Source organism: Heliangelus exortis, chromosome 7, assembly GCF_036169615.1.
Source record: "Heliangelus exortis chromosome 7, bHelExo1.hap1, whole genome shotgun sequence".
NCBI classification, from domain to species: Eukaryota; Metazoa; Chordata; class Aves; order Apodiformes; family Trochilidae; genus Heliangelus; species Heliangelus exortis.
Window position 1 is genome coordinate 5,776,823 of NC_092428.1, and position 24,565 is coordinate 5,801,387.

A 24,565-nucleotide genomic window follows, 5' to 3' on the forward strand; every position below is an offset into this window, starting at 1 on the left:
GAGGGACAATCACTTCCCAAGTCCAGCTGGCCATGCTGTTTCTGATACAAGCCAGGATGCTGTTGACCTACTTGGCCACCTGGTCACACTGCTGTCTCATATTCATCTGGGTGTTAACCAGCACCCCCAGGTCCTTTCTGCTGGTCTTTCAGCTTTTCAGCCACCCTCCCTCTGTAGCATTGTATGGGGTTGTTGTGGCCCAAGTGCAGGACCTGGCATTTGGCCTTGTTGAACCTCATACACAGTCAGCCTCAACCCATTGATCCAGCCTGTCCAGATCCTTGTGGAGACCCTTCCTACAGTCACACTGATCAGCACTCCCACCCAACTTAGCATCATCTGCAAATTTACAGAGGATGAATCCCCTCGTCCAGATCACTGAAGACATTAATGAGAGTGGCCCCAACAATGAGCTCCAGGGAACACCACTTGTGACCACCTGCCAGCTGTATTTAACTCCATTCACCACAAGTCTTTGGGCTCAACCATAATAATTCAGCTAGTTTTTGGGTTGATTCAGTTGGTGATGAGTTGCACATAGGCATGTACAGTGAATAATTATGCACATGGTGCCGGTGAAGAGCATGTAAATGTTCTGCCCTTAGAAGCTTGAAGAGGTACTAAGATTTATGCCAGTGCTTTGTAATCATAACAGCAATTACCAATAATGACAGCTAAGATTAAGTGCTGGTAAAGGGCATGCTGCTTAGGTAATTTTGGAAGTCAGTAAGTAGAACCTCTTGCAGTTAAAAATAAATAAATTTTTAGATGTTTTTAGATGTTGATTACCTCTTCTTTCTCCATTTGAGATGTTTTTTATTTTTCTTCCCAAAGGAAGAGGTGAACATGTTAGCAAAGATATTTCAAGTGTTTCTTTCTGATCTTTTCAAGTCTTTTTTTTGGGTATTACGAAGCAATTCCATTTCAAGACAGTTGAACTCAAATGAAAGGGCTACAAGATTTGGTTCTGAGTGTGTTGGTTAAATTATGCAATTTCTGATATCCTATGCAGTATTCACTGCATATTCATCTTTTAAGAACAGATAACCATAATGGCTTAATAGTTGTTGTTTTTTTGTGTTGCTTGTCTGGTTCCACTTTTATAACGGTATTCTCTGTGTATGCCTTTAGGTCAGGGTGAGTTCATTGCCTAAAGAAAAAAAACTGGTCAGTTGAACATAGGTTGCAGGTGCTGTGAGCACCAGCTAGCTTGAGAATGACCCTGGAAATTGGTCTTCCAGTTCAGTTCCTGTAGCTTTCCCAACAGTGAATACAGGTGGCTGAGTGAAGCTGGAAAGAGGAATTTAACATAGAAGCAAGCCAGACTGGTAAATCATCTGTTAGTTCTGCTGTCTGGAAACTGAGGCAGGAGTCAGATTTCATTTTCCGCTTCATGTTGCAAGCAGTGGGCTGGTGCACTAGAGCAGGTCAGCAAGGCTGTGCCCCTTTTGAGTGCCCAATGCAGTGTTTTGGGATGCTGCATTTCCACACTGGTTTTCTTTTTTTTTTTAAAAAAGTAAAATAAAACATGGTCTAAAGGGAGGCACAAACACCTTGTGAGAGATGAACAGCATCTCTCTGAAGGAAGAAGTCAGCAAGCCTTTTCCACCTGAAATCAAAAGCAGGGTTGCAGCTGACAGGGCTTGGTAGAGCTCTCCTAGGGGAAAATGATAAAAATGAGTATTTGCTACCTAAAGCTGTAGGTGGTCCAAGTAAGTAGACACAAACCCCTGCTTCTCTGTTCTTCAGAATGCTTGCTCTACCCAGAAGTGTCACTGCTAAGCAGTGACTAGCATACCATTCGATCTTCAGCTAAGTCTTTTTTAGTTAATGATAAAGAATTTAGCCTCTAGAAGGCATTAGCTTGCCTGTACCATTAATTGCTTGGTGATGGCAGACATCCTGAGCAGAACGTGTCTCACATTTGTTCTGGTATTTTAAAAGTATCCTCCTTATAGTGGTGTTGAAACGGGATGATTTTATAGAGAATATGTTAAAAAATGTCAGTGCGGAAATCATCAGATGTGTGTGATATTTTATGTGCAATTCTATACAAATTGGAAAGAGCTGAACTTGCTGTGATCCAAGTGCAATATCCATTTGTAGCCTTCAATCTTTTGGGAACTTCTGCCACTTCCATTTTAGGGAAATAAAACTGTGGCCTTTCTAACAGTTTGGCAAAAACACAATCTAACCTTTCCTGCTTTTTTTTTTTTATGTGATAATTGGTTAGGTAAGTTCATTACATCTTGTTTCACATGAATTGTAGCTTCTTTTGCAATATTGCATTGGCAATTTTATGAGCCGAGCCAAAAAACTCTGCTTGCTAAACTTGAGCAATCAGGGGGGAATGGATGATGAAAAACTAACAGTGTTTTACTCATCTACCTCTCGTTTTTCTTCACAGACATGTAGTGAGTAGATATTAACAGAGACAGTAATAAAAAGCACTTTCAGTACTCATAAATTGATGTATGCTGTTGGGGTCAAGAACAAATATTGGAGAGGTCAGGACACATGGAGGACTGTCTTGCCGTGTTGTGAAGCTCAGAGCCAGGTTGGGATTTTTTTCAATTGCTGTTTTGAAAGCAATTAGAAGGAGGTATTCCTGTGGCTGCACAGGAGGCTCTGTGCTGACTGGGCGTGTGGTCAGCTTTTATTTTTTTAGCAGCTGCAGTAGGTCAGGTAACATGCTGAAAAAGAAGTCCTTCTCATTGTATCAGGGTATCAGTGTAAGTCACACTACTCTGCTTGAGACAAACGTTTTTTAACAGTGTCTCAGAACTCAGGAGGCTCAAGCTGTTCACTCATCTTTAGCAGGAGCAGAAGACCACACTATTGAATGAATCAAGTCTACACTGAGAGATACATTTGACTTCTACCCGGACAGCAGTCCCCAGCCAGAGAGAAAGTTCTGCGTCAGGAAAGTTCTGCATTGGGAACTCTCAGCTCTGATTTTGGGAAAACAGGGACCTGCTGCTGATGCCTGCTTAGTTGTTAATGTTCTATCACCTTTCAGACTGACAGGTTTCTTCCAGGTCACAGCTGATGGAGTAGGTCTGTCGCTTCATCTGTGTCCCCTCTGAGCACCATCTATGCTGAGACAAGTACAGAGGTAGCACTATGTGTCCTCAGCTCCTGCCAGGGTACAGTCTCCTATGTCAGAGGGATTAATTTAATGTGTTTAAAAACAGGGAGCTGAAGGGACTGTGGGGAGATTACTTTGCTTTCCTCAAGTGACTTGGTAGTTTGTGTTTTGCTTGGATGGGGTAGTAAGAAGTTTCCGAAGAAAAAAAGTTGATGCAGTTGGAAAACAGTATAATACAGACCTTTTGGTATCATTTGATAAAGCTGAGACAGTTAGGTTATCAAAGAGAAGCCAGACCCTTAGAAAAAGCAGTCATCATAGATGTTCAGTTACTTTGCTGATTAATTTAGTTACATAGGTTGCATTAAAATGCTGTAAAAATTAGCAGTCTTAACAGAAAGGCATGGGAATACTGCAGAGAAAGTATTTGTAAAGTTAATTTACTTGTAGAGTTTCCTGCAGTGTCATGCCTCAGTACTACAGGTATCTCAAGATTAAATGAGATCTGAGGACTGAAAATACCTAGGTAGTGACACTATTGTGCCTTAAGGGCAGATTTGTAATTTCATTTGTAATCAGTTAGACTATAATTGCTATATTTGCCTCTGATTAAAAAAAAAAGAAATGAAAACAAAAGAAATAGTCAGAAAAGAAATGAATTGTGCTCTGTATGCAGAGGGGAACTTTACACTGTAAAAGCTCTTCAGAACACCTACAGACCTCACCTTCCCTGTTTTTTCACCTTTGTGTTTGCTGAGTTTTCCTAGGTCAGGTCTGTGTAGCTTCCTTCCCATGGGCAAGGAGTGGCTGTGTGGGGCTGCTTGCTGAGAGCAGCGTGCAGGGGGGGTTCTGAGCACTCAGCTGTCTGATCTCTGTGAGGAGTGATAAGTACATGTCCAGCTTCTGGTCTGGGGAGAAAGAGGATTTCTGTGTAGCTCAGGTGAGGGGTACCTGTGGTTACTGAACTAGCAGAAAGAGAGAAAGGAGGGATTTGTACTTCTGGCCTTTCTGAGCATTTCAGAAGAGTGTTAGAGCCAGCGCAGGAGTGAATTTGATGAGCTGAGCCTGGATGTAGAGGCTCTTGCTGTTCTGATAACTGAGAATCAAGATACATTTTACTAAGTGATTTCTGTAAGTATCTTCACAATGCCCTTTATAGCTGAATAGTTCCATTATTTTATCTTTTTTGCATTTTATGTACAAACAGCAAGTTGAAAACTCCCTGAGTCTTGCTGGGTATTACGGCTCTCTCTCCTGTATCTGGCTTAGTTCCATAGTCGCCAGGTTGTCCTTCTCTTGGAAAGATGGTTTTATTTATCAATTATCTGCCTCTTTGCCCTGGTTTAAGGCAGGATAGAACCAATTTTCTTTCTTGTAATTTTACTTCCAGCTAAGTCTTTTCTGAGTAGCTGCAAATGCTGTCTCAAACCAGGACAGTCTTATTGGTGGGTAAGATCCCAAAAGAAAGAGACTGAATTAGTGTGTGAGCTTTTCGTAAGCTTTTTCCTTAACAAAGCTGGGAGGAGAAGGAAATGGAGCTGAAGAAGAAAACTCTTAGCAGTGGGGGGAAAAAAAAAACTTTTGTCAGAGCAGCTCTTGGAATTACCGAATCGTCTTCAGCTGTTGATCTCAGTGTTTATTTTCAGTAACTTTTTTTTTATGAAGGAGGAGTCAGTGTTCCCCAGTTCAAGTATGCCAGCTTTCTTACTCAACGGCACGTCCCTTGGCGAGTGTTGTGTCCAGAGCCCTGGGACTCAGGCTGAGTAGCCAGCTGGCTCTCTGCACCTGGGCTGAGCCAGGACGGCTTGCAGCCAAGGCTGGAGGGAGACGTGGACTCATGTTTCCAGCCTGTGGAGATGGTTCAGATCCTGATTTTGCTGTCACATCTGTTTATGTAGCCCATAAACAAAGAGAGGACCCATGCAGCATGGAAGAGAGTTCAAGTGTCTCTAAAGGGAAGAACAAGCGTATTTTTTTTACTTTCAAAGACCAGAAAAAAATCAGAATAAACTTTTGGTATCTTTGCATTTTCTGTAAAATATTAATGAAGCAGGGACGTGATGTACAGAGACAAGAGGGTGTTTTCCCAGTAAGCACAATCAGTAAGGAAACCAATAAAAATGTCCTCCCTCACCTTCAGTGTTTAGAAGATAAAGAGGACTTCTGTCTGCCTGTGTTATCCAAGCTGACCCAGTTGCATGCTTTCAGAATGACCATGCTACCAATGGGAGTTGTGCATCTCAAATACTTTGTCAGTTGCTGCCAAGCTTCTGGAAAGGCCCATTAAGTCTCTATTTGCTTCCTGAAACACAGTGGAATCTAATGAAAGGCATCATTGTTTTGAAACACCATGATCTGCTGCCAAAAGATCTACTGTTGTATAATCCTTAATAGCAGGTTAGGGTGGCAGTTGTTCCTTGCTCTGAAATCGGTATGTGGAAGGATGGCGTTCCAGCTCTCTCTCTGGGGATGACATGTCTCATCTTGTTCTCTCTCTGTGGGAACTGTAATTCACACAGGGTTGCTCAGCTGCCTGTGCAGAGCCTTGCACAGGTGTGAACACTGAGGGTGATACTTAGGGGTGACAAGCTGAAGGGACAGTTTCCTTTGAGAAGGGGCAGGATTGCTCTGGCTGCTGAGTACCAGGGGATATGTTTTCTCTTCTCACCAGCAAGATGAGTTGTTGCTAAAGATGCTTCAGATTGTTCTGATATAAAAGGACAAAGTCAGAATAGAAAAGGTGATATTGACTTTCCTTTCTGATTTGTAGAATTCAGTGTATTCACATCCATACTGACATTTCTGCCTTTCATGCAGTTCATGTTAACCTGCAGCTTGGGTAACAAGCTGTTATGCTTCATCTTTGTAGCAACAATATTAATATTTGCAAATATTAGTCAAACATTGAATTCCCATTGTGGTGGGCATTTGCATCAAAGGTTGCTTCTCAGTTTTCAGCTAAAGCATACACATTACAGCGCTTAAATATTTTTTTTTAGGGTGGACTGTATTACAGCAGAGGGATCAAATTCACCTCTAGTTTTTAAACTTTCAAGACCCTATGCAACTAGAGCAATTGCTTATGGGGAAAACAGAGTGAGCAAAATATTTGAAGTATCTTACGTGTTTCTTACTGGAATTTAACAGCTGGGAACAAAAAGCAGTGAGAACATCTTCTTAGCCAGGTCCATGCTTGCTATTGGCAGGCATTCAGTTGGACAACACTTTGGGAACCTCTGCAGCAGAGGTTGCTGCAGGCTGCTGAAGACCTTTTCCCATGGAAACAAGTTTCCCAGGGCTGTTTTGGTGCCACAGGTCATGCTGGTGTTGGCTTGGAAGAGCCTTTGTTTGTCATTTCACCTGGAGAGAACTCTCTGGAGTTTTCTTTCCAGTCTTGCTTGTGCCTCATCCTTTTATTCAGTGATACATTCATTTATAAGGTGAGGAAGAGTCACCTCATGCATGATGCTCAGTTTGATTGACTTACTATGCATCTCAGATTGACTTTTCTGCATTAATTCTTTACTCTGTGAAAAAAGACTGATGTAAACATCCTCCCCTCTCCCCTTCCCCCCTTCCTTTAGAACCCTCTGGTGATGGAAAAAACTATTTCAGAAATTTGTTGCTTCATAATTAACTGTCCTCTCTGGGAATATTTTTTGTGTTGCTTTATTTAATTTCCAGTCATGGCCTCATGTTCTGTCACTGATACTGAGAGCCCTCCACACTCATGCTGCTTCTAGAAGCATCACTGATGTAGATGCTTCTAGACTATTTTCAGATCACCTGCAGAGCTACCCTGTAAATTGGCAATCTTCCACTACTGCCTTACACTCTTTCGCAGCTTTATTTCTTCCTCAGTATAATCAGTATTGTTCTTGAATGGGGACAGCTGGCTGAAGACAGCTTTCCAGCAGTGCTTGTAGCAGTGACAGATTGGCACATGGAATCCTGCTTGGTAGCCCTATTTGGTAGCCATATTTGACCTGCAGTCACATCACAGCATTTCTTTGAGAGCTCTTGTTTGCTGATTCTTCTGTCTGGCATAGCTCTTGCTTTTCTGGATTATGTTCTGGTTTATGTTCTGGATTATTATTCCTGAAGTATGGTCCTCCTTTTTTTTCTTGTGGTGGGACCATACAGGGCACACTAAACTTTGAGAAGTAGGGAACTAGCATTACCTCTAACATATTGTTTGTATAAGAAGCAGTATGTTGGAAGCAACTTAACTAAAATGATATTTCTGCAGGAAATATTTAGAACCACAAGCTATATTCTGCTAGAAAACATGCTTGTTGGCTTACTTGATATTTTGTAGTTCTCATTTCAAGGCAGTAAACTCAGTTACAGATAAATGAGGAAAATTGGTGGTCTCATGACACTTGAGATCAGATTTGAGGTTTGCTCCTCACCGTGCTGCACTGTGGATTTCAGTTTTCCAGATTCCTTTCTAGCTGTCCATAAAATTGATGATAATAAAATATTACTTAAAATACTTTAAATAACTAGTTCTCCATGTGAATGAAGAGCTCCTTGGGCAGAAATGGATGGTCACATCAAGAAACTCCGTATTTATAGGTCTGTCTTTTTTTAGTGCATATAGTGCCGTTTGGTGCATTTTAGTGCAGTTTGGGTTCTGGAGCTCTAGGCACTGTGCAGCCACTGTGCATATGGTTGTCAGCAGAAATAGGCTGATAAAAAAATCCATGTAAAATAAACAAGGGTTTGTTAAATATATTTTACAACATATTTGATATATGGCCATCACTTTAGCATTTGGATTTATTACAGATAAAATTCAGCCTGAAATAAAATAAAAATAAAAATCCTGTAATAAGCTACATAAATAGCATTATCCCTATTTATAGCTTACCCATACTGAAATAACCCGTGAATTACCATCATCTATCAATCAGACCATAGTCAAATAAATGTATGACTGGGAATGCTTTACCAATTTCACTAAAAGCAGCTTTTGGGAAAAGCAGCTATACTGGTGTCAGCACTGTGGTGGTGCCCAAGACAAACAGCTGCCCTCTTTTTGCAGGAGGGCTCAAAGCCAGCGTTGGAGATTGCAAGCTGGAGGTGGGAGGGTTAATACAATCCATGGAGCAAGAAGAGTTTTATCACTCTAATATAAGCCAATGGGTATACTGCAAGTGGGATCTACTGAAATCTGAATTTTTGTGTCTGGGGCCAACCTTAACAGGTGCTTAACAGCAGATCTCTACCTCTTTAATACCCTGTAATGGGCATACAGAATTATCCTACTTAAAGCTAACTTCAACGATTAATTATCATGAGCTGAGAGTGCACATGCATGAGCACATTTTGAAGTGTCTCTTGGAAGTAATTTAATATGCTGATAGGGGGAAGAGTGTATTTTGTCCTTTGTGCCATCATGAACCTGAAGCCTTACTGTCAGAGAGGCAGCCACCCAGAAGTGGAAGTTCTTCAAGTGAAGAATTTAGCTTCAGACATAAGGAGAGAAAAGAAAAAAGAAAACAGTCAGTTTTCTGGTTTAGGTAATTTACAAGCTTCATGCTTATGTTTGGAAATTGTGGGCGTTCAGCATTGCCAGAGATCTCAAGTCATGGACATAATAATTTTCCAAAAGCATCAGTAATTGAAAACACCATTTGGAAACAATTTGCCATTGGCTATTAAGCAGAAGCATTGGCAGTAAAACAGAGAGTGGTTTGAATTGTCATCCCAGGGTTGTGGGGGAGAGGGAAGGAACTATGTGAACTGGCAGAGCTGGTGTGTAACGCTGCAATTCAGAGTAAAATCAGAGGGTCATTCGTCATCCATGCAATCCCTGTGGCTTGGAGTGAGACCAAAGCCTACTGCTTTGGGGCTTCTGTGATGTGTAAGTACAGATAGTTCTCAGTCTTCAAGAATTTGTAGACATGATCTAGATACCTAGTGTAACAACCTTGACAAAGACTGGTTATTTTTTTGTCCTCTAGTTCTCCATTAACTGGATTCTGTGCTGTCATTTACAGTGCCTTTCCTAGCTTTGCCATCAGCTGACATAAAGCTGACATAGTCCAAAATACATTCAGTTAATTATTTTAAGATTCCGGGGGGTGGAGGAATTATCAGACTGGCTGGTTGAATGTGTTCACTTCTGTATATTGTTTAACATTTTTGTTGGTAGGAAACTGAAGGGGATATGCTTTGTTATCATCAAGGGATTAACAAAGTATCATCAATTTTAAAAATGCAAAGTAGAAGACATTTCTTGAAGAATTCTACCCTATCTGCATTATTCTTCATCTCAGTTCAGTAATATCTCTGCTCTCTTACAAGGATTTATTTTTAGAAAATCTCCTTTTTCTTGTCTTTAGCTCTCCAAAAGTGGGACCTCCACAAAATTTTGCAAACTGTTGTATCACAAGGCTTTTTTTTTTAATTATTATTTTTACATTGTTTGGTAGGAGCTCAAAGAGCAGCTTGTCCCTTTTTCCAGTGTGTTTTGGTGGTAATCCTGGATTCTGTGGTCATACTGACATCTGTCCATCTGAGACCTGTAGTTCTGAGTTATCAGAAACATTAAAATGTGGACTGGGGAGTCCCCACCCATTTTCTCTTACTTGGTCTGCCCAAGTGGAGTGTGAGCTGAGATTTCAGTATTCATCTCACATGAATACTTCTCCTGGGTTTCAGAAATGGCACTTAACAGGCATTTTCTCATTAGTTTGCATTTTTACTTCTAGAAATTTCATGTCACATTGCCTCCTAGCAGCCCAAAGATTCTGTTGCTTGTCTGCCATATCTCTGCAGAGAGCTTGCGACATTCAAAATTTGGGTTCAGGGTGTGTTTGAGGGCCCTCCCCTCCTGGATACTTCTGGTGGGGCCTCTGGCTGCTCGGGTAGTCCCCAGACGAGTGAGCCCTTGGCTGATCTGGGAGCCTGCACCAGAAGGATTGTTGCAGAGAGGCAGCCATCAAAGGGCCAGCACATAAGGGAAAGGGTAGTGACTATTGGTGTTACCATACTGGACTGATTCATTGCCTTTGCAGAGAGCTTCATTGTGGGCATAGCAGGTGAGATCAAGCACAGTGCCTGAGCTGTGGTGTTGATGAGGAGACTGAAATGGTTGTTTTGAAGTCGAGAGTGAAAATGGTTGCATGGCAAACAAGTAAATAGGCTGGGAATGTGTGTGCAATACAGAAGAGCCAGGGATCAGTGCAGGGTTTACAAAGGCAGAGAGATTTGAGCTTGCTAAGGGTATATCAATGTAGGCATTATTCCTACCGTGCAGTTTTAAGCAGGGCCCATATATCGAAGCATTCTTGTATTTATGGAGCTGTCAGTGTTAAGCATGAAAATTAGCATACATTTTAGCTGACCTCTCAGTGTCTGGCAGTTAATGCTAAGTATTGAAATTTGAATTTGTGTTCAAGTATACTGTGCAGGGAAGATGCAGTGTCTCTGATTCATCCTGACAGCAGTTAGAACTCAGATGGGTTTTTAGCACAGGGACTGAGGAATTAGGAGTTCTGCATTTTATTCCCACTTGCTCTGTGTTATTACCTTCGTGCCTTGCTATCCTTAGCTGACAAATGGGGACATCACCTTCTGCTGCACCTAAATCAATCCTGTGAATGAGAGTTTGTGAAGTGCTTTGGGACTGCAGGTGTAAGAGCTGCTCTTCTGGGTGCCACTAGAAGCCTGCCCAGCCCCTCATCACACAGAAGCAGTATGTAGATGTATATGTGCATCCCCCACCTGCTGAGGGGGAAGACACAGTCCTGGCCACTTTGTGCAGTCTATCCCAGGATGTCAGATGTTCCAGATGATCACAGGGTATGATGCTAACCTGAGTGGATTTCACCTCTTCTGGTTCTAGCTGACTCAAGTGTCTAGCCTAAGCTATGTGCAGGCTACTTCTGCCCTTGGTGAAAGGAGAGGGAAAGTGAGTCACACGCTCTTCTTAGCCACCATGAACAGTCTTGGCTACAGAAGAAACTGCCTTTCCCCTCTCCTGCCCTGTTTATAAGGCCATGCCATGACCTGGACCAGGAATCTGATATGAGCCTTGAACAAGCCAACCCCAGTTCTTTTTTTTTTTTTCCTCTTTCAGTATTTTGAGAATATGAAGTCTCAGGGAGTTCACTCCTCCCATGCTGAGACCTCTTAAAGCCCCTTGAGATGGAGCAGCATTGCAGGGCAACACGTGGTGCCTTGCTTGCAGGGGCACCGTGAGCCTTGTCTGTACACCCACGGCCTGCGACGAGACACAAAGCTTTTCAAATAGCTGATCTTAGGTGTGATGTTTTTTGTCTCTGCTCGTGTTCCACTGTGCACGTACGTACATGTGTGGGTCGTACTGACAAGGTATTAAATGATTCTTGAAGCAGAACGTGTGAGGAGAGGCAGATGAAGTGCATGGCAATTCAGTGTGAGTACTTTACAACCTTGTGATTGGTGCTTTTATTTTCTGCTACATAAGCTCTCTGAGAATATCTTGGAAAAAGTGGTTTTGTCACTGCTGTTTTGGTTTTTTTCTCTACGTTTTAGTGTGTGTGGCTCTGATTTGGCATTACGTCATCAAAGAGTTAATGCAAAATCAGAAGAAAATACAGGTAGTTACATACCTTGATGTGTTCAGGTTAAATTTCTAACTATTTGCTGACCAAAAAAGAGAAGAAAAATAATAGTAAAACTTGAAGGGGACTGTTTCTGGACATGTTATTTTGTATGTATGAGTGCCTGAAAAAATACGCTATGGATGATAATTGAAATGAACCAAAATCTGACAAAAGAAGCAAATGGACTTGCTTCAAAATAAATGTTAAAAATCTTATGCTCTATTGGACCAAGGCACCCATCCTGGATGGTAGCTCTATATCAAAGCTTTGAAGCTGGGATTTTAAGTACTGTTTCCAAATGAACCCTGTACCATACATATTGTCAGATGCTTAATTAAGGTTGCACTAGCATGGAGCATGTTTGCAATAAATTATGATGAGGTGTTCTGACATGCTTTATCTATGTAAAGATTTCTATTTTTATGTGAAGCTATTTACAGATTATTGATTTCAAAAATAGATTTGTAACTAAAGTGAGATGCATCATATTTCAGTTGCTCAGAGTTGAGAATCTTGCCTGGCTGGCTGCCCACTCTCTTAGATGTTTATTCCAGTGGCTTACAAATGTATGGTGTGATTCAGACCTTCTTATTTTTCTTTTTCTATTTGGAAGGAATTTGTATTCAGGGATCAGGTCCCATGTTTCTTACCCATGCTGGTAGGCTAATTTTTATACCTTTGAAGCATTAGAAAACTTTCATTGAAGTTCATGAGACTTTGTGTAGGTAGGAGCATCCACCACGATATCTTTTGTCAGTGGTTACTGTTTTAATTCAAAGTAGTAAGCTATTGTCACGGTGCCAGTGGAGTCTGCTAAGCTGTAAGAATGCCTTTGAGTTCATGTTATATAAAACTTCAGTGTAAGATTTTTTATTTTATGCTGTGTGAACATTAAAAGAAAGATTTTAATAATTTTAATTAGGGTTTGCCTGAAGGCAGAAGTAATACCTTTTATTAATTAGAGCAACTGATATAGTTTGAAAACTTAGACAAGCTTGTGTGCCCATTAGCTTGTCTATTTTTTCCACCCGTACCAGTTGGTCTAATAAAAGATGTTGCCTCTGTCTGCAAACATTGTCCTGCCTATGAACTCTGTTTATCGCAGCTACAGTAAAATACTGTTGGATCATTAAAATAATTCAGGCCTTTCTTACTTAATTATGGAAATTCAGATTTTTGGTGTTTTCCTCATTTCAGCATTTTGAATCCACGTACACACAAAAAGATGCTGTCTGGTTTCTCCTTCTGTAGAGGAGAATTTAATCACTTAAGAGCTCAAACCGCCTCAGTGAATCCTTGTTTTTGAAAGGTTACTACAGGAAGCCTGCTAAAATTCTTCTGCCATCTGGATTTTAGGATATTTTTTAGGGTAGTACTGGTGGATTATCAGACATCTGGCATGGATGGCTGTTCTAGTACTTGTGTCAGCATTTCTGATGTGGTGTAATTGTGCTGGGGAGGATGTAGATGAAGTGGGAAGAAGAGGCTGGTAGGATGGAAAGTCTCTGGTTTTGGCTGGGAGCGTAAATCTTTGATCTTACTAAGTGTTTGTCTGGGTAGGTAGAATAGTGTAGTCCTTCTAAATGGCAGAAAGTTTGGATTTGGATTTCTTTGAGCTGGAAGACCTAGATCCTGAGCTAAGTCATAAGATCATCCATGTAACAGTTTTTACAGAGCTATTTAACTTGTCTTTTATAGACCTTAAATGTATATGTCTTTTGGATCTGAATCTGTAGCTCTAGGTTAGTAGCTTTACAATAACTCCAGGTAAGACCAGGGTGGACCACTGTGAAATATGCACAGGCCAGATGCTTTTCCACCTTCTTGGGACACATGCCTTTTCTGTAGTTGGCAGTCTTGGGGTCATGCCAGATCCCTGACTGTGCTGCATGTCTGTCTGCTGACCTGGAGCCTGACACTCTTGTGGGGGTACTGCTGAGGCCCCTCTCCTCCATCAGGACTGCTGCAGCCCTTGCTGCTGTTAAGGAGCATTCCTGCAGGCAGTGCCCAGACTGTGAAGTGGAACAGGTTGATGCTTGCCGGCTGTTTAGTTCTGTGCCCTGTGCTGCCTTCCATCTGCCTTTGGGCATGGTTTAAATAGCTGGTAATTACTTATAAGCCCTTGGTGGCTGGAGCCTTGGCTATTTTAAAAGCTGCTTCTCCCTGCATGCCCTGTTGTGGAAGTTGTGGCTGGCTGGAATGGCTGGTTGCCCTCTCACTGTGGTGACCTCCTCTCCTGGGGCTCTTGCAGGGAATTCAGGGCAGAAAGCTCTGATCTCTGGCATGTGGTCCCTTGGGCTGCCTGCCAGGGCCTAAATTTGGTGACCTTTAGGATGTGGCAGAAGATGCGTGTGTAAACCTTGGGTATAGTAACTGGGAGACAAGCAAAGAATGCTGGAGGAGGGAGGAACGTATTTTTTATAGCCAAGCTGTTTGCTGTCTGTTTGATTTTTATGACCAGCAACTCGTAAGTAAATAGAATAACAAATGCTGTGACAATCACAACTGTTTCTTTTTAATCAAATCTAAAACTAAAAAATCAGACAGATTTCCTCTAGGAGAGTGAGCATGCATGTGACCACTGAAAACGCTGTGATTTCTAATGCTGGTTTGGACACTCACTCTACTCTCTACTCTGCTGAAATCATCAAGTTTCCATTCTGTAAGATGATGGCCGTCATATTTTAAAGGTGTCTAGAAATGGCTGCTGTATCATTACCCATGTAGCATGTGGGTGGTTTTCTTTCTTTTAAGGAAGAGCCAGCAAGCCATGCTCTGTGGTCTGGCAGTTGTATGGGTTATGCAAGAATGTGGCTTCATCTTGTACCTTATTTGTTGTGACTGTGGGATGCATCTCCCACCCTGTTCTTCTCACCAGCTCTAATGATAGCATTGTGGCAGGTTGAGCTGGGTTCAACCTGCTGACCAGTGGAAAACTACATGAATTTTTTTTGCTTCTGGTCAGGTAGTTTTGATGGATGAGGACTTGGACTGGTGAACAGAACTGACTCACTGTGGGGTTGCTTTGTCATCCCATCTGGTGCCAGCAGGACATGTGTCTGTCCAGAGAAGGGGGTGAACAGGTTTTCCTCAGTTTACTAATAACACATTTGGGAAAGGTATCCCTGTTTCCTCAATGTAGGATCTTCATGACAAGAAGGACTGTCCTGTGGTTTGAATGACAACCAGTGCAGATATTTGTGGGGAGCTGCTGGTGAACATCACATTGCTAGTGTTCAAGGTTTGCAGTGTGTTCTTGCTCTGTCTGGATGTGTCTGACCTGCAGAGGACAAAAGATCATCTTTCAACTTCCCTTCCAATTGTTTCTGCTAATGTAGCATCTGTTTGAGATTTTGTCTTTGCTTAGAGATCAAATGGCCAGAGACAAGGCTCTTTATTTTAACTGTGTGGTAAAAGGGGCAAGGTCAGTCCCATTGGGTTTTGCAGGGTTTGCCCTGCCTGATTTATTTAATGTACAAAGGGTGGGTGTTCCATCAGCTATAGCTAGTGAATATTAATAACTCTAAGGTAAAAAAATACCCCTTTTCAGCAGTGAAAATCAAATCTCTATTTCTAAATACATGTTCACCACCAGCCATGTGGGAAAACCTCCTTAGCTCTCCGTTTTAACACCCTATCTCATCACACATCTCAGAGGAAAGCATCTGGCTTGACCTGCAAACTCAAATCATTCCAACAGGTACTTTGCAAGACTTTCTGCATGGCATTGTATCTCTTTGTACCATGAAACAGACAAGTTTCTGGTGAAACAAACACTGAACTTAAGCAAGCTTTTATCTTCTGCTTCTTTCAGAAATAAAGCATCATTTGAAGATGACAACCTCATGGAGCGACAGACTACAGAATGCAGCAGATCTCCCTGCAAACATGGATGGGCACACTCTGAAAAAGTACCGCCGGGAAGCCTACCACCGGTAAGTCACTCATGTACTGAGGCAGAGGGAAGGAAACTAAGCATAAACCCTTTGTTTTTTGCTTGTTGGTAGACTAGGAAAGTCGTTTTCACCTTCCTTGTAGAAGTGTTAGAAGTGAACTTATAAGATCTCATGGTATAGGTCGGCAAGAATTTAGATGTAGTTGAGTTGAGATACATGTTCTGGAGCAAGCAAGGGTGTCCTGTCTTAACACAGACATCGGAGTTAGATTTTGGGATAGATGCTTTCAAGTCAAGAAATACTCAGTGGCAGAAATGTTATAGTAATTATTGCAGTGCACTCTGGCAGAGCATAGCCTGAGATGCTGGAATGCACAAACATGCATAAAGCAGAAGTCAAATGGGAGCAGAAATTGAGAATTCTGTCTAGTATGGCTAATTGTGTGCACCACTGGAGTATGTGGAAGCACTATGGCACATCTCAGCCTCCTTTCCTGCAGTAGGTGTGCCTAAAATAATCTTTGCTGTAAAACAATTATGGTCTAAATAAACAAGATAAGAGTAAGGAATAAAAGAAGTGTTATCACTCATTTTATAATTGGGCAATCAGAGTACAGACACTGGCTGGTTTTCACAAGGTTATATTGCAGTTTTGGTTGGACCAAGAGTTTAGCCCACAGCTCCCAAAGTTCCAGGTGCAAAGCATAGAAGATGGATGCAATCTGTATCCTTATCAGATGTCAGGTCTGTTACAGAGTGAGAAACAACAGCATCTGGTAAGGTGTACCTTCAAAGTTTAATTTGTTTAATTTGAGAAGTCATGCAGCATGATTCAGCAGGAGTTGAGAAGAGAGTGTCTGATATAGAAACAAAACAAAGTCGTTTCCCAACCTCATGCTTAAATGCCATGTTGTATTTGTGATTCATATATGGTGGTATTTCTGAGGAAGTGTTTTTTAAGTGCTAGATATCTTTTGATTTTCCAAATGTAATCTAATTAGAGAAAAAATGCCTTAGCGTCATATGACAGACCAGGTTGTGCAAGTGGCATTGTCTAAGGCTAAGTAATGGATGCTGTGATGCATTTCTGAGGCTTTCCAATTTCCAGCAAATATGTTTGGGCACACATCTTAAGTGATGGCATTAATTAAGTCTCTCTCATGTGGAAATGTCTAATCAATGTCATTATATACAGCATGTAAAAGGAGAGATTTTATACCATTCCTTGGCAAAAAATCTTCACCTTGTTGAAGGTTTACCATTGTGTGACAGTTTTATCTATGAATTTAGTTGTGTTACTCCTTATTTAGGCTAACGGAAATTAAATCAGAGCAAGGCCTTTTTTATTTCCCCCTAAATATTTCCTCAACATTTGTTATAGTTATATGCTGGCAGTCTGCTAAGTGTTGTACAAAATCCAATGAAAGCAGTACTTGTCCTTAAGAGATGACACATTGAAGTCCTCATCGTGTTTACCCTTACTCATGTAAGAAATCTTTACTTTCAGAAAGAATTTCCTTATGGCAGATTAGAGTGCTTTCATGTAAAGGAGGGTTTCTCACTAGGAGATCTGGTATTCCAAAATTAGTCTGTGATGCAGTTTAAGTACCCCTTTTTAGAATCTAGAAATGTCTTATTCAAACCATATTGAACAAAAATGTTGCTAGCTTTTCAGATTTTCATGGAAAGCACAACACTGGAAATACTTTAAGGGTAGGCACTTTATTGTTTTGAAATTACTGTATTTTAAAAAGATGGAAGGAGGGAATGAGAGAAAGAGAGACTGAGAGAACCCAATGCCAAGACTGTAGTATAAATCTGTGGTATTAATGGCTTTGGTGTACCAGTTTCATCTGAGTTACTCTGATAATCCAGTATGGTAAGAATCTGAAACAATCTCATTCCAGAAGCAGTGTTGTCATATTTCTATTTCTGCTTTTTTTTTGTGATCTTAGTGTTAACAGATGTGATGTTACTTAAGAGATAAGTGCAGACTTTTATGATAGAATAGGACTGAAGTGATTTCCCCTTGTTGTTTGCTGTTATATATTTTAGTATTTTAATAATTCTTTGGATGTAGAATATGTGTGCTTGCCACAGCCATCAATTCTAGGATGTAAATTTGTTTCAATGAGGTTCAAATATGCTCTGACTCTTGGATATTCTGAAAGCACTGCCAGTTTCATAAAACATTTAAAAGACAAAGCATTCATTGTCAAGATTCTTTTCTTTCTCTTCCTTTTTTTCCTTTGCTATTCTTCTTCTTTAAGTCTTTTTCTCTATTTCTGTCTCTTATTCTTCTTACTCTAGTAGCTAAAGAAAAAAACCTTTAAAATATGAACCTAAAGTGACTTAGGAAGAAGGACAATTAAAATAACATTACATTTAAAACATTTTCCACCCCACTCCCCATAAATCTGGTCACGGTGATTTTACGGGCCCAATCTGGAAGGCTGGAGGAACTTGGCAGCTGGGCCAGATTTACAGATGAGCATAACTGGGGCTAGTTTTTAATTCCAATGTTGGAAGTCTTGTTGTGCTCCAAGTCATTCATTGGGATTTTCTAAACAATGCTTGTGAGAAGTGGGAAATTTTAACATCTTGTTTCACTGTTTGCTTACTCCATGCTTGCTTAAATCAGTGGAGATATCCAAACCAAATAATTTAACTTTCTGGTTCTCATGAACTATGCCAGATTTTGTATTCTTGTATTGTAAATGTTGAAGCAGCAAAACAAGAGGAAAAGTTTCCAATACAAGCAAAATAAAAAATAAAAATAATGTTCTTGTGGACACGATACTTTTAAAAATCTGTCTAAAAAAATTATCTCGGAAGATACCACGCTAATAGTAATATTTTACTGTAGTCATTCATAGTAGGAATGTGGACTTTTTTGGTGTTTTATGATATCCTACTTGATGGATGTCAGTTCAATATATAACATCGTTGGCAGAAGTCCCAGTTGAGACTGGTTTAACTGGTGTAATGCATAATGACTCAGAGTGTGATCATGTCTGAATGCCATAGGCAAAAATGTTCATTATCAAATAATTATAGCTGAATTCCTCCCATAGCTGTTTTCCTCCCAAAAGTTTTGCTTCGTGTTTGGATCAATTCTTATAGCTGCTTAGGAAATTAGAGTATTGAGGTTATTGATGAAGCAAGCAAAGCTTGCAAATAGGAGCATGTATGCTGTGCTGCAGTGTTCAAGTGCTGCAAAAGCAACATCAAGAATCAGAAAATCTGTAGGGGAGGACAAATGGTGGGATCTTATTGTCAGGGTAATTTCTGATGACTTTAACTTTCGTTTAGCTCGTGTTAGTGTCGGCCACAAGCCTTGTTACACAACGTTGTTGGCGCCTGTTGGAGGTGAGGTCTAAAGATGCATTAATATACAAGCTAGATGTTATTCATTCTCTAGCAGAGGTCACTGGTAAGAGAATACTGCATTACTCTGCTATTGGCAACATACATTTCAATTCAGAAATAAAATGGATGTGTGGCTGTTAGGTGGCTTTTCCTTACTGTGTGGGGTGGTGAGGCCACCTCCCTCATGCACTGGTTGTTGACTTTTCCGGGTAGAGGATAATCACTGAGTCACTTGTTCTGGAGGAGTACTGTCATTTAACGTGATTGTAATTAGGCAAGAACTAGGTTGACTCTGAGCCACCAAATTGCCCTAGTGTCTATTTTTTAACTTGGAGTGTGCACTTCTATGCAGCCTCTGGATTATCTCACATAGCTCTTTAGGGTTTAAATAGCAACCACATCTAGTTAAAGCAGATAATGGAAAAAGTTGGTGTTCCATCCACTCTTGTTACTGACAGTTATCAAGATCCAGGAAACAGGTATTTGCATTTACTTTGATTCAGTAGTTTGGGCTTAACAGGGCAGTAAGGCTGAGATGGCCTTTTTGTTAAACATAGAGACTTTGGGATGTTTTGACGATTTTTCATAAGGGTAACTTGAGACTTTTCATGCTGAACATGGGGTTTCTGTTGTTTTAGTTTTGTTTTCTTGCTCTGTTGTTTACTGACTAGTGCAGGGGACGTGGCATCATGATGCCTCATCCTAATTCTCCTGCTGGCTGCTCACAGTGTATTAAGTTGCTTCATAGCTTTGTGCTTCCATTTGCTTTCAAAGCATCTTGCAGTGGTAACCTGAGTTAAGCTGATTAAGCTGTTAATATATGCAGAGAACTTGGGGGGAAAATGGTATATACTTTAATAATGGTGAAGCAAAAGGATTACGAGTTGGCTGTTTTTATTTCTAGGGTTAAATATGTATTTTAGATTGTTTGAATTTGTGAAAACTCTGGGCTTTTCACAACTAATCTTGTTTCTTCACTTTACTGCTACTGAACCATCAGTGATTGCAAACAGGTGGAAATGATACATGAACTGGGCTCTGAGGCTTGAAACTAGTAGGGTAGCAAGATGTAAAGTCTCTTTGAAATGATCAGTTCATTGAGGTGGCAATCGAGAAAAAAAAAATCAGTCAGAAAATGCTCTTTTCATCAGTCATGTTTGGATAGGAGATGTGTATTTTCATGTAACTTTAAATGTGGTAGCTCTGTAGGCAAAGGTGGCTGTGGTCTGTCCTCAGATGTCTTTGGGCAGCCCCAGTTGTGCAGTGGCATGTGTGTAGTGGGGGACAGCATGTGGGTCTCTGGTTTGCTTTGGTGATTTGATCACTGGAGAGAGGAGGGAGAGGGAATGTTAAGGCGGTGGAATGGGTGAGCATATGAGAAAGGAGAACACTTGCCAAATTAATAACAAAGAAATTAGATTGAAAATGTCCCATCATCCCTAGCTTTAATAGTTTCACAGAGCAGACGGGTGTTATTTTGGGATGGAATCCATATGTGAACTTCTTGGCACTTTGCTGTTGCCTGGGAAGAAAACCCAAACAATGGAAACAAATTGCCAAGGCTATCTCCTTCCATTTGATTCCTCCTGGATTTCAGAGAAGTGCTCATAGTTGTGTTCCTCGATACAGCCTCGTCAGACTTCTAAGTTCTAGTCATAACCCAATTTCCCAGTTTTATGTCACTGTAATTGTGAAAAGATGGATCGTTTTTGTGAAATTGCAGGGCACTATGTTAGAAATGATACTAAAAATGGCAAGGAAATTTTGATGCCCTTCATCTGTCTCCCCTATCTGATACTGTTTCATCTGCCTAAAGTCTTCTCAAGCCTAAACACTGTATCTAAATATGACTGCAAATATACTGACCTGTCAGAATATTCCTCTTCAGTTGAAGATGGATTAAAATAGAACTCTGGAAATCTAAAATCGTAAAAAAAAAAAAAAAAAAAAAAAAAGCGCAGAATAATAGGATAAATAATAATATATGGAATGGTTGTTTCCTCCTGAAGAGGCAAGACTCAGCAAAATTATTACATTGGTTTTAGTAGTTCAGAGCAGTTTTTTTTCTTATCCTATCTGAGAGAGGATCCGGCACCCAAAGACAAAGCATTTTGATACATCTTAGTATCTTCTTAAGGTTACTGACATAATTTGTGCCAGATAAGTAAGGTCAGTGAGGGATTTATCTGAGTTCATAGCAATTGAAGGAAGACACCTGTAAACAGAACTATAATGTCCTGTAGTGTGATGTCTACAACCATATGACGTCTGGAGACTAGGCAGTAATACTGAGAAGTTTTTATAGTTTTTATAACAGTAGTGTGGGGTTGTTTTTTTTCTTTTTCATTGTTAGTCTTTTGTAGAGACTGTGTGGAACTTGGATATGGGAGTCTTTTAAAAGCTAACAATTTAGTTTTCTTATTTCTTTTTAACTATTCTTGCTTACTGAAAAAAAGAAGTTTTCTATAAAGTAAAGATTAACCGAAGAAGTTCCTAAACTTTGAATAAGCAGGAATCTGAGCCTTCTGGCTTGTTTGTCCCTATTTTGTGGCTTGCTCAAGCCCAACTGTCCACCACAGACTTTAAACACACATGTAGATCATGCTTAGTCAGCTCCCACTGTATTTTCTGTTTCACTCAGCGCTGTTGCAAGTTTCTTTGTATTTATTTAATTTCCAGTGAAACACACTCTCCTGACAAAGAATGCTTCTTGCTGTAAGGTATTTCTAGACACATTTGTAAAAGCATTATGAAGGTGCTCTGTCCCAGAAACATTGCCTCACATTGTTCATTTTTATTTTCTTGCACTGACGAGTTGTATGCCAAGGTTTTCCTTAGTTGTATAATTTTGTGCATTTTGTTTGTTTTGTCAGTTGTATGACAGGAATATTATACATGCAAATTTCATTCAGAGCACAGAATTCTTTTGAGATTTTGCACAAACTGCATAAAAAATATTTCTCAAGCTGAACATCTACTTAAGAAGAGTAGGGATTTAGGTTTCTGTTTTGGAACTGATTGACAAGAACAGTTAACAAAACCAATATTGGTTCACTTGTAACAATATAAAGGACCATGAATTGCAGTGTTGAGGATATCAGGGCTCTGTGACTCCCTTTATGCACACTCAGCTGTTCCTTCTTCCTTGCAATGCAACCTATTTTCCTCTTATCCAGCACAATTTGTAGAGCTCAAAAAGAAGATAAATATGGTCATAACCAAGGGCCTTCTGCTGTGGCCAAGCTGCAGGGTTTACTCTCTGAGGAAGAAGTTTTAGGAAGGTAATGTGTTTCGTGGTTTCTCTTAAACAGCTCCTCAAGTCCATTTTTCCAAAGATGTGGATTTGTGCCAGGCTAAGCCACCCCAGGTCCAGGCTGCTGCCTCCCTGCTCCCAGCTGTGCTGTGTGCTGGCTTAGTGAGCCCATGGAGCTGGATATGGCCCCAGGCACCAACAGCTTGGACTGCTCCAGCCACACTGCATAAGGATTGCAAAACTGTGAGAGGTTCACAGGAATATTCCTCAAAGCAGAAATATATAGCTTGGTTTTTCATGAGGAAGGAAAGATGAAGGCGAGAGAAAGGCAATGCCCTATTTAAGGAGATGCTCAGGTTGCAGAGAGGTATGGAGCTGGGGAGTTGTGTTTAGGCAATACCTATCTCTGCCTCTCAGCACAAGGAATGGAGAGAGTGTTCTCATGCTTTGCCTGCAGTTTAATTTGTCTTAATGCTCAGTGCTTTTCAATTTTTAGTTCAGGTAAATTTTTAACTCCAGTGCTACTAGTGAAAAGGTTTATTTTTTAATGGGAAAACAAAACAAAACAAACTAGCAAACTGAACAAAAAACTCAAACAAAAAACAAACATAAAACCCCCCAACAAAATAACCCACAACAAAATCAGAAGGGAAGGTCTGATTTCTTCTGAACCTGGCAAGTGGAAAAAAATATTCTAGATTAAAACTTCCTTGCATAAAAATATTGGGTGGTTTTAGTTTTCCTCTGACTTTATCTCAGCTCTTTCTAATGTGGAAGCTCCTTGATTTTTGTTTATCTAGTTGAGCTGTAAAAAACTTGTCATCTCATTCTTTCCTTTAGAAACCAGAGAATCCTCTCTCTCAGGTGGTTTGTGGGTTCTTAGGGTCTTAGTGTTAATTTTGCTTTATGGCCTTTAAAATCAACACTTGTAATTTTCTATATCAGGTCTGTGGAGATGTGGCATTTTTGTAGCCAACCAACATGTATGACTGGTTCTTGGAATCAGGCTGAGCCTACCTTCAATTAGGATCTAAACGCAACTTTGAAACGGGCTAAATCTGCAGCTTCTCAGTAGTACCTGGCTCTTCCCAGAAACTGTTGTGGTGATTTAATCTCAAGTTTTATCTTTAGTATCTAGGATACTGCAGATATTTGCTACTTTGGATAAATCCCCTGAATTAAGCTGGTCGGCTTCTGGGAGGAAGTATTTTAAGGTATCTACTTACCCCTTGTATCTAGGTTGGCCCCATGCATGGGAGACATATTCATTCATCAGGATGTAAAGTTGAGGTCCCGAGTGCCTACAAAATAACCTGATAACTGGCTGGGCCTTCACAAGAGAAGAAGAAATTGGTTCAATTTTTTTTGGCCACTGTTTAGTCTGCCATTTAATCTGCCAAAGCGTATTGAAGTTTAAATTGCTTAAAGTGTTCTCATTTCCTGTCCTGAACATGTTGTGTAATAGCCATCTTTAGCTTTTAAAAATATTTGCTCTTTTTGCACTCCAGCACTGGTGGGTGAAGTATTTACCACATCAAATCAGTAAGATGCCTTGAAATCTGCCAGGTCCTGTGCACTCTAGGGCCATGATTAGACCCTGTCACGTTTGACTTCTGGGTCATAGGCATTATTTACGTGTTGATGGAGAGAGATCTTCGCCAGCTGTTACCAGGAGGGGGCTGGTGTAGTAATTTTTATGTTTTAATAATAGAATTTATTTTGGAAAAAAAATGTACTAGTAGATGTTGTTTGTTTCATTGCCATTAGTAAACTTTCCCAGATCTTCTGCATCAACTTGTTCTGGGCGGGTTGTTTTTTTTTTCAGTCACGGGGTTCAGTTTGTAAATACTCTAAAAACAAGTGATGAAAATATGTCTGAGGCTTAGAGATCTTTCCACTGTGTTTGGTCAGTTTGGTGTCGTCATCATCTAAACATTGGCAGGCTGGACTGGAAGAGTTCTCTTGGGTCACAGCTTTCTTGTTTTTTGCCTTTCACAGGCACTGTCGTATTACCCTTCTTATAAGCGCATTCAGCTCCATTTTAGTGCTTGTTTTTTGTCCTCATTTGGGAAACTGTTCCCGAGTGTTGCAATTCTGAAAAGCTCGTCTGAGCTTCTTTAAATTTCTTTTCCTATTCCTGTCCTGTTCAGAAGGATGAATAAGCTATGCTTCAGGGGCTAAGCATAAAGGCAAGAACAAAACTGGACTTCACAGTTTGGACAAAAAATGTCGCTAGTGTCTCGCAGAGGTATGTTATTCCTTTTTAAAGCTTTCTACTTTCAGAAACAAACTGCAGAAACAAACACAGAAATCCTGTGCTTGAATTAGCTAATAAATATTGCTTCCTGGCATCAGCAGTGACA

The 24,565-nt window shown here is 40.4% G+C and overlaps 1 protein-coding gene across 8 annotated transcripts in view; it reads left to right on the top strand.

The window, feature by feature from the left end:
• The window catches only part of NT5C2 (5'-nucleotidase, cytosolic II), a 63,766-nt gene that overhangs the window by 6,596 nt on the left and 32,605 nt on the right, over positions 1-24,565 (top strand). For 6 of the 8 annotated variants that reach the window (XM_071748359.1, XM_071748366.1, XM_071748367.1 and 3 more), the window contains exon 2: positions 15,500-15,620. In XM_071748359.1, the coding sequence (XP_071604460.1) occupies positions 15,520-15,620 (101 nt within the window). In that variant the 5' untranslated portion in view covers positions 15,500-15,519. Of the gene's footprint in view, positions 1-15,280; positions 15,386-15,499; positions 15,621-19,301; positions 19,429-24,565 lie in introns of those variants that run through there. The other 2 variants (XM_071748361.1, XM_071748362.1) reach the window with 2 other exon arrangements.